The sequence below is a fragment of the Fukomys damarensis genome, unplaced genomic scaffold, assembly GCF_012274545.1.
Source record: "Fukomys damarensis isolate Sample0158 unplaced genomic scaffold, DMR_v1.0_HiC HiC_scaffold_20, whole genome shotgun sequence".
In the NCBI taxonomy this organism is placed as follows: Eukaryota; Metazoa; Chordata; class Mammalia; order Rodentia; family Bathyergidae; genus Fukomys; species Fukomys damarensis.
This window is the reverse complement of record NW_022900932.1, coordinates 1,306,639-1,316,623: the sequence shown is the minus strand read 5'-3', so window position 1 is coordinate 1,316,623 and position 9,985 is coordinate 1,306,639. Positions and strand designations below refer to the sequence as shown.

The 9,985-nt window shown below is 50.2% G+C and overlaps 2 protein-coding genes and 1 pseudogene across 3 annotated transcripts in view; all 3 read right to left on the bottom strand.

Moving 5' to 3' along the window:
• The window catches only part of LOC104852324 (complement C4-A-like), a 12,354-nt gene extending 10,667 nt beyond the window's left edge, over positions 1-1,687 (bottom strand). Inside the window, exons 1-7 of the mRNA XM_033766598.1 lie at positions 1,526-1,687; positions 1,243-1,441; positions 889-1,090; positions 689-759; positions 525-613; positions 277-359; positions 74-170 (exon numbers count right to left, since the gene is read on the bottom strand). Coding sequence (XP_033622489.1) covers positions 74-170; positions 277-359; positions 525-613; positions 689-759; positions 889-1,090; positions 1,243-1,441; positions 1,526-1,590 — 806 coding nt within the window. The 5' untranslated portion in view covers positions 1,591-1,687. The remainder of the gene's footprint in view (positions 1-73; positions 171-276; positions 360-524; positions 614-688; positions 760-888; positions 1,091-1,242; positions 1,442-1,525) is intronic.
• A 174-nt stretch (positions 1,688-1,861) lies between these two features.
• Stk19 (serine/threonine kinase 19) overlaps positions 1,862-9,985 on the bottom strand; it is an 8,540-nt gene continuing 416 nt past the window's right edge. The window contains exons 1-5 of one of the 2 annotated variants that reach the window (XM_010609895.2): positions 4,620-5,463; positions 4,223-4,362; positions 3,027-3,124; positions 2,770-2,917; positions 1,862-2,573 (exon numbers count right to left, since the gene is read on the bottom strand). In XM_010609895.2, coding sequence (XP_010608197.1) covers positions 2,528-2,573; positions 2,770-2,917; positions 3,027-3,124; positions 4,223-4,362; positions 4,620-4,835 — 648 coding nt within the window. In that variant the 5' untranslated portion in view covers positions 4,836-5,463 and the 3' untranslated portion in view covers positions 1,862-2,527. Of the gene's footprint in view, positions 2,574-2,769; positions 2,918-3,026; positions 3,125-4,222; positions 4,363-4,619; positions 5,464-9,985 lie in introns of those variants that run through there. The other variant, XM_033766376.1, reaches the window with a different exon arrangement.
• LOC117287084 lies at positions 3,668-3,769 on the bottom strand (annotated as a pseudogene).

Below are 9,985 nucleotides of genomic sequence, written 5' to 3'. Positions count from 1 at the left end.
AGGTGAGGGAGAGGTGGGCCGCAGGCCGGGAGGGTGCAGGCGGGCGGGCGTGGGAGGGCGGGCGGGGCACTACCTGGCCTCAATGTCCAGCTGGATCTCACCGAGGTAGTCGGGTGTGGCCAGGATGTAGGGCTTCCCAGGGGTGAGCTTCACCTGGAAGTTGGGAAGGACTGGGCCAGGGTGCGAAGGCAAGTCAGAGCCAAGGGACGGCCTCTCCGCGCCGCCCTCCTTCCGCCCTCTGCAGGAAGCCGCAGCCTGTCCCGTCTCCGTGCTCACCGTACTGCTTCACCTCAAACGTGGTGCTGCTGTTGGTTTGCAGGCTGTCTGAGAACTGGGCTGAGATCTTCCAGGTCCCCGGCCTAAGAATGGACAGAGTGGGGACTCAGCAGCCTGGTGCCCTGGGAAGAGGACTGGGAAGCCCAGGAGCCCAGGGACAGACAGTAAGGCCGCAACTGTGCCAGGAGCCGGGGAGACGGGGTTGGGGCGAGAGAGATGGGGAGCCACTCCCACACAGGGGCGCTCACTCGGCGATGTCCGGAATCGTGAAGTCGTCCTGGAAGATGGAGGAGGGAGCGTGCGTCTCCTTCTTCCGCACACGGAGGCCGTGGGAGTTCTGCAGGGGTAGACACAGGTCAAGTGGGAGACACGGCAGCACCCTGGCTCAGGAGGGCAGCGCTCAGGGCCTCACCTCCACCATGACCAGGAGGTTGTCAGTGGACGGCCGCATCTTCTGGTCCAGAGCAAAGACCCGGTACCGAACTAGGAATTGGGTAGAGAAAGGTGAGAGGGGCCAGGTCCAAAGGGAGGGAGGCGGGGCCGAACATCTGCTAAGCTTGTGCTCAGCGGGCGAGGCGGCGAGCGAGCGGAGGAACCGAGGCTGAGGCTTACCCCGCTGGCCAGGGTTGTACACGGGCTGGTCAGTCTGCACGAAAAAGTGGCCCCGGCGAGAGGAGAAGAGCAGGTTGACACCCTGAATATCTGTCTCTTTGGCCAAAGCACCCTTCAGCCAAGGTGACTGGGCCACCAGCTGGACCTCAGGGCTTCTGCGCAGGCTGAAGAGGCCACAGGTCTTTGCAAGTCTCCGGGGAACCTGTCCAGACAGGGAGAGGAAGCTGGTCAGGGACGAAGACCAAGGCAGCAACATGGAGACCCCCGGGTGGAGGAGAGGGGGGAAGCCGGTGAGGAGGAGAGTCCTTTGCAAGATGGGCAAGGAGCAGAGAGGCAGATGAGGGGTGGGCTTACCTGGAGGCTGAGGAGCTCGAAGTCTCTTTGTGAAGAGAGAGTGAAGTCCTTTTTGGGGGAACAGAGGTTGTTATTCTGGCTTGGATTTCTCAGAAACACAGATCCTCTCACTACCTGTCCTGCGGGGGCATCCTGCAGCTGTACCCCCACTGATAGGGGCACCCCCAGATTGACCACAGAGGGAGAGAACAGGAGCAGCCTGGAGGGGAGGACAGCAGTCAGACTTGTGCCAGATCGAGTCACCCCAGCCCTGCCCACGAGAACACCCAGCCTCTAGCCCAACCTGGGCTTCTGCAGAGATGAGGCAAAGAAGCCGAACCCCCAGAGAAGCCCCCAGAGGAGCCTCATGGTTGGAGGGTCCAAAAGGGGTCCGAATCGCTGCTCTGTCTGCACCCTTCTGGTCAGCCCAGGGTCAGGGCCAGCTTTGACTCCGGACCTTGCTCCTCCCCTAACCAGCTGAACCGGGAAACCATGTGACAAGCAAGAAGTGGAACTGGCCCCAGGCCCAGTACTGGGGTGGCAGCCCGGACACCAGGGTCTGTGTGGATGTGAGGAAATCTTGGCCCAGACAGCTGTGCCTCCCTGTTCCCCACTGGTCACGGTGCTGCCACACCTCCCTAACTGGGAGTATCTGTGAGCGAGTACACACACAGGCTGTCTGTCTCTCCACGAGCCTGCAAGGCCCCCAGGTGGCTTGGAGATCTAGGACACTTAAAAGTCCTGATGGAACAAGGATGGGCTTCTAAGACCCTCGCCTCTTCCTTTCATCCCTACCCACACTGAACCACACCAGGCTTTTGCTTTCTGCAGGCCCTGACGGAAACCCTGCGGTTCAGGAGGTGGGAAGAACCAACCTCAGAATCAAGGGAACTTAGTCCTGAGTGACAGGACAACACTCAGGCCTCCAGTGGCGTTACCACCCCCACAAAAGAGACACCCAAACACGCACATCCTTCAGGCAACACCACAGGCAGAAGTACTTTATTTGGCAATTCCAATTTAACAGGGAGGACAGAGGACTCTGGCTCCTGCCCCGGCCTCCCCAGCAGTCCCATCTTCCAATCCCAAAACAGCAATGATAGCACCTTCTTCCACAACAGGCAATGGCCAAGGCCTTGGCAGGCCCTAGCTCCACACCCACGGAAGGGCACAAGCACTGCCCAAAGCCAACCAGGGGTCACAGACCAGGCTTGTAGAGCAGGCCCGCCCGGCCCCACACTCAGCCTTCCCAAGATGACCCCCACACAGCCACCATCTGAGGAGGTGCACAGTGACAGCAGAATCCTCATGTCTCTGGCAGGCGGAGGACGGTTCCGGAAGTGGTGGAAATGCTGTGTAGGAGAAAAACAATACTGGAGCCAGCTGCATAGGCCAGGGTGGAGGGGAGCTCGGAACTTGGCAAGGGGTGTTTCTGAGGTCCAGGGAAGAGAGAAACTAAGCTTCGTTAGTGAATCGGGCATGAACCAGGGGAAACCCAACCACGGATCACTGCCCTGTCATCTGCCAGTGCCATGGGACAAGGCTCACCAGTCCACCAGCTGAGCTCCTATGAGGTCATGGACGTGGTAGGCCAGGCCAAGCCGCACTGCAGCAGGTGCTCGTCGGCCCAGAAGCTCTGACAGGAGGAGCTCCCGGTACTGGGCTTTCCGGACCATGCCAAGGACAGTCTGGCGCCCTGGGAGGTGGAACAGGGAAGGGGAAAAATAAATAGAGCCCAGAGGCCTGAGAAGCCACCAACACTGTTCATGACAGGCTGAAGGCTTGGGCCACAGACAGACAGATACCTTTAACGAAGTACTTGATGAATCTCCCAGCTCCGGGCACCGCCAGCCACCAGCTCCCGACATCTCGAACAGTGAGGACCCCAGCATTCACCAGGTGCCTGAAGGCAGGGGAAGCCGGGAGATGTGACTGGGCTCCAGAAGCCCCTCTCCTCCCCATGCTTATGTCTGAACACTGAGGCTCAGAAATGGGGTAACACCATCAGCAAGAGGGGCCAGGCTGAGAAAACCCCGACCTGGGCAGGGTCCGCTCACAGCACACGGCTTCCATCGCCCCGCCTGGACCGCCCTCCTCACACAACCACTTGTTTAGCAGAACAGTTCCTCTCAGAGGCCCTCCCGACCCTGGAGGAATAGGGGTCTTCCTGGGGCCCATGCATCTCACCACAGCTTCTGCTGCACCTCACAGTATGTGTGTACTTCCCCGGGTGAGATGAGTCCTTTCGTTTTTAAGATGCTTTCACATGTACCATGGGTTACAAAGTAGGAGGCCAGAGCAAGACACAGCCCCCTGAAATCATATTTTTACTTAGCTCTTGCCTACTTTCTTTTTGGGATTTAGTTTGGCTTGGTTTTTCGAGACAGGGTCTGGCTATATACAGGCTAGTCCGGCCTTTCTGTTCTTGCCATAATGGGGATTGAACTTAGAGTCTTCACACTCATCTACATCCCCAGCCCTTTTTTAATAATTCAACTGCTAAGAACAGATACTACATTTGATCTTAACCAAAAGGCCAAGAAGTGATTTTTTCATACTTTAAGACAGGGTTTCACTAAATTGCTAAGCGCCCAGGCTGGGCTTGAACTTGTGATCCTCCTGCCTCAGCCTCCTGGACTGCTGGGATTATAAGAATGCACCACCATGCCCAGTTCAGGTTGGCCTTGAACTTACTATGTAGCTCAGGAGATCCTCCTGCCTGGGTCTCTCAAGTGCTAGGACTGCACGCCCACATCACCATGTGCAAAAGTGTTGCAGCTCCTTCTCTGTCCCCACAGACCCACATGAATAGGAGGCCTTCCTGCCAGTCCCCACGTGCATTGTGCATTCTGGCTTTTTGTAGTCCAGTGTTCTTTCCAAGGGCCCAGCTGAGAAAGCTGCTCTCTTAGATCACTTAGTCAAACAGAAGAGACAGACTTTCTCAAACAGGGCTGGATGGGACTAGAGGGGGGTAGGAGGTGCCAGGTAACACCAATCTCACGTGATATCGGAGTCCCTGAAGCCAAAGGTCTGCGTCATCTGATCCTGCTGAAAACTAAGGTCCCCACAGGCGGGAAGGACCGAAGCCAGAAACTTCTGCACAGCCCCAGCACACGGTCGGCCATCACAGGCTTTGAGGACCTGGAACCAGAGACGAGAGAGACATGGTCCGGGCCTGCCCTCACCTCCACCCGTCGCCACCCCCAGGACAGTGTCTCTCCTCCTGATTTCCCCTCCTCTGATCCTTCCACCTCCCGAACCATCCCTCTTCTCCCTCATTTTACTATTTACTAGAACCCTGTGTCCTGTCCATGAATCCTGGGGTAGGAAAATTGTTTCTTTTGTTTTTATTTCCATTCCCCCCACCCCCACACACACGCAAGTACAATCATACATACTCTGGTCCTGTAGTCTTCAGTGAAGATAATCCCGTGGGCATCCATGTCGAAGCCCAGCTGGATGACTCTGATCTCTCCCTGCTCTTGAAGCTCCTTCTGTCTCCGCACACAGGATAGAAAGGAGGCGTCTGTTAGAGTGAAGCGCTCCACTGTACCTGGGCACTCGGGCAGGAGCTCTCGTTTACCAGTATCGTGTGAGGAGACAACCAGGGGCATCACAAATCAAGCTTTCCCACTAGGTACCCACCCGACTTACCCGCTGTCTGTCAAACAGTGTGTGCTCTGTAAGACAGAACTATGCCAGGCACTAAGATAAAACAGTGACTCAGACATGGGCCCTGCCCTCAAAATCAGTGGTCTAGATTTTGAGTGGGGAAGGTGGAGAGAGCTATTACATAACAAAACAAATAAAAGCAAAGTAGGACTTCTGCTTGTGAAAACGGCAAGAATAAAGCCACCTGTTAACATTAACCAAAATGCTAGGACACTATTTTTTAAGTGTTGAAGCATTAAAGAACTTATAAGCTAACAGAAACTACCACACTAATATACAGCTAAGAAACACAGGAGCGGATGGAGAGAAGTGGGATAAGGCAGGCATGTGCTGAACTACAAAAATCTGTCTCCCACAAAATCAAAAATAACTGGGTACAAAGGGAAACAACACTCAAGAAACAGACTCCAGGGCTGGGGATTTAGCTCAGCGGTTCCGCCGCCTGCCTTGCAGGCGCAAGGACCGGAGTTCAATCCCTGGTACCAAAAAAAAAACAACCCAAGAAACAGACTCCAAAGGCATGCAAGTGGAATTACCAAAAAGGCTGTCTTTTTTTTTTGGTGGGGGCGTTTGAGATACCAAAAAAAAAACAACCCAAGAAACAGACTCCAAAGGCATGCAAGTGGAATTACCAAAAAGGCTGCTTTTTTTTTTGGTGGGGGCGTTTGAGACAGGGTCTCACTATGTAGTTGAGACTCACCTGGAACTCACTATGTAGCCCAGGCTGGTCTCAAACTCACAGTGATCCTCCTGCCTCAGCCTCCTGCGTGCTGGATTACAGGCGTGCACCACCATGGCCAGCTAAGGCTGTCGTTTTTAACTGGTACCAAAATACAGTTATACAAGGGGAGTAAGTTTGTGTTTCCGTAGCACAGAGCACACTGTGAAGCTGGAAAGGCTGATTGCCTGAGTCTGACTGCAACACAGTATGCACACCTGTGCATCAAACTGTCCACTGTACCCTAGCAATATGTACAATTACTGTGTCCACAAAGACAATCTTAACCTAAAAGCCTGTGTTCATAATGCTGAAATAAAAGCCAAGATGGAAATCTCAGCAAGGAAAGTAACATAGTGGGTCTGAAAATATCCAAGTAGAAGTTCTAGAACTGAAAGACAAAGTAAATTAAGACCTCAAAAGAATTGGGCACAGTTCAATAAAAAGTTATAAATCTGTATGAAAAAACTGCCTAAAAAACCAGAATATACACTGGGCCTGGTGGTACACACCTGTAGTCCCAGCACTCAGGAGGTTGAGGCAGAAGGATTGCCCTTAAATTTGAGGCCAGCCTGGGCTACAGAGTTCAAGGCCAGCCTGAACTACACAGTGAGACCCTGTCTCAAAAAAAACCCAACAAAGAATACAAGAAGTAAAAAATATTGAAAATATAAAGGATACAAAGAGCAGGTCCAGTGTATGTTTGATTTCCAGAATGAAAGAAAAGACATAATGAAGTAAAAAAATCTGAATAAACCAAAATCATGGCTGGGCATGGTGGTATAATTCCAGCAATTGGGAAGCTGAGGCAGGAAGATTGCTGCAAGTTCAAGGCCAGCCTGGGTTACATAGTGAAGTCAAGGCCAACTTGCATTACAAAGGGAGATCCATCTTAAAAAACAAAACAAAAAAACCCAGTAAATCCACAACCACAAGATTATATTAATCCAACTGTCATAAATTCACAGTACAAAGGAACAAAATAATCAGCGAGGAAACAGAAATTAGTAACTGAATAATACATATTTTCAAGAATATATTTAGCATTTAGCAAAATTCATCATATGATACAAAGCAAGTCTCAATAAATTTCAAATGCATTTGTTCTCTGGCTACAATATAATTTATGTCCAATAACAAAAAAGCAATGAAATATTTAGAAATTATGACATAGATTTCTAATCAACTCAAAGAAACACCACAGCAAGTTAGGAAAATATTTCTTAGTGATAATGAAAATATACTTGGAAACATATAAAAACATTCAGTTATTGCAACAAGATAGAAATAAATAGTGTCTTAGTTTGTTTCTGTTACTGTAACAAAATCACTGAAACTGGGAGATTTAAACAACAGAAATGTACTTCTCACAGTGCAGGAGGCCAACATCCTAGATCAAGGCAGCTCACCGTCCACTGAGGGCCACGTCTCTACTTCCAAGATGATACCTGGCTGCTATGTTCTCTGAGAGGACAAGCACTATGTTCTCTCACGGTAGAGACAGAAGGGCCAGGCAGCTCTCAAAAGCCTCTTTTCTAGGACACCAATCCCACTCAGGCCCAATTACCTCCGAAAGGCCCCACTTCTTAATACCATTGCTTTGGGGTTTAAATGTCAACACAGAGCTGCTTTTTGTTTGTCCTGGGGATTCCACCCAGGGTCTTATAGTCTACCACTGAACTATACTCTCAGTCCTCAATATGGTAGTTTTGTTTTGCTTTGATTTGATTTGTTAAGAATCACTTCAGAGAGCCTGGCGTGGTAGCGCACACCTGTAATCCCGGCACTCCGGGAGGCTGAGGCAGGAGGTTTGCTCTGAGTTCGAGACCAGCCTGGGCTACACAGTGAGTTCCAGGTGAGTCTCAACTACATAGTGAGACCCTGTCTCAAAAAAACAAAACAAAACAAAAGAATCATTTCAGAGATCAGGGTAAACTCAAGACCCTTTTGCCTCAGCCTCCCTACTGCTGACATTAACAGGCATTCATCATCATGACTGCCTGAAGATACAGGCTTTATTTTCTTGTTTGTTTTTTAGACACTGAAGAGGTTTTTTTTTTTTTTTTTTTTTTTTTTTTGTACCTGGGATAGAACTCGGGTCCTTGTACTTGCAAGACAGGCAGCAGAACCTCTGAGCTAAATACCCAGCCCAAGAGGACTATAATACTGATTCTATCCAAAGCAGGCTATGAAGAGTTAACTCCACAATTGGTTTGCTTATAAAAGTGACTGTGGCTGAAGCCTATGTGCCAGGTCAGAATAACTTGCATGCAAATTCCACTCCCACAAGTAAAACCTTCAGACTAGAAGGACAATGTTCTAATTACTACCATATATTTTGTCTATTCTGTTGCTAATTTAAGAATGCTTTGTCTTGTCCTTTAGGAGCCTTGTTTACATTCATTTCCACAGAAACCACACGTCACCTTTACCCCAGTTGATTGCCAATAAAAGTCAGTGTCTGAGACTGGCTGGCTGGCGCCTCTCTCCGTTACATCAGCATTGGTCATCCTGGTCTGGCTCTCTCTTACTTCTGTCTCTTAGGGTATTGTTTTTCCCCTTCAGGCCTGCATCATATACTTGGCAGGAGGTTACTGGGACCTGACTACAGGGGTCTCTGGCAATAAACACTTTGGAAGCAGAGAGCAGCCAACCCTCACCAGACACTGAATCTTGGTCTTGGACTTCCAGCATCTAGAACTGTAAGAAACAAATTCAGTTTATAAACTACACAATGTTGGGTACTCTGTTACAGCAGCATGAAGAGACTACAAATATACACATAAGTGCTATAAAGAAAACAAAGGAACAGTTAGCAGTTGGGATAGCAGTCACCTCCCAAGGACAGGAGGAATTTTAATCAGAGAGATATACATAGGAGGTTGGCCATGTTGCACAGGTGGTGGCTAGGTAGGTATTTTCTTTATAAACACTCTTTAAATTCTTGTGCATGTTTATCTTTTCTTTTGTTTAGTTTTTCTAGCTCTTCCAAAATGTAAGCTAATGCCAATACATTAAAAATAAAACATTTTAGGGCTGGGGATTTAGCTCAGTGGTTTCACCACCTGCCTTGCAAGCGCAAGAACCCGAGTTCGATCCTTGGTACCAAAAATAAAAAATAAAAATAAACCAGTTTTAGGAAGTGATTTCATCTGACTTGCTTCCTCATGTGAGACTGGTGCAAGTTTCTATTATGCTTTTTTCTTCTTTTTATGGCAGATCATCATTCACCTTCTACTAGCTAAATCCGATGGACTGACTTCACCTGACCTCTGCACAGACCACTGCCTTGAGCCACAGGCTACACTGCCAACCCCAAATGTCTTAAAAAATCTCTACTTCCACAACAGGCTTCTTCCCTGGCTTACTCTTAACTCCTTCACAGTTTCTCTCAGAGATTACTCTTCCTCTGCGTTCTCCTCTACATCAGAGGATCTCAAATTTTAAAGTACATCAAGGACAGTTGAGGCTGTAGTTTAAAAATATCGGTTCCCATATTCCACCTTAAAAGGTCTTTGTGTGTGTGTGTGTGTGTGTGTGTGTGTGAGAAGGTCTCGCTGTGTAGTCCAGGCTGGTCTTGAACTCACTATGTAGTTCAGGCTGGCCTCAAACTCATGGTGATCCTCCTGCTTCAGCCTCCCAAGTGGGATTAGAGGAGTGCACCAACATGCCGGGCTAGGAGATGTTAATTCATTAACATCGGGGAGGTCCAGGAACCTCTCTCTAGTAACACTACCTTAAATGCTGATGTCTCCCAGCACTGTGGATTTGGCCTTAGTATCCTTTCCCTCCAAACCCGGGGCTCTTGAGCTTTAATGTCCGAGGCTCTGAAACCCCCCCTCCCCGAGTCATGCCTAGTCCAGTGACCTATGTGCGTCACCCTCTAAGATGTAAAAGGTCCCTCCCTCTACTGGATCTCCTTCACATCCCCGGACCCAACCGCTACTAGTCCTCCAGGACGTAATTTACATCAGTGGCCCCGAACGCTCTACTGCATTTGCCTTTAGATGCCCCACAAGCATCTCCAACTCAATTTGCGCGAAGTTAAACGCCATCCCCTGCTCGCAGCAACTCCGAGCGCTCTCCCGCGCCGGCCCCGCCAGCCGCCCCGTCTGTCGTCTCCTCTCTACACGCCTGGCTCCCTACCGCGCTCCCCCGACCCAGGGCCTCGCCAGCTCGCAGCCGCACAACGTCGCTCCTCGCGCTGCCCGCTTCGCACCCCCCGCAAGTTTCCTTCATTTGTCCCAGGTGTGCTCCCCCAACAAAGAATGTGTAGTGAAATCTTGGTACACACGTCCACTCTCTTGTTGATTGGGTTGGGTCCTTCGGGAATGGCTGGAAGATTGGACTGTGCTGCTAGTTGGAGTCTTGTGT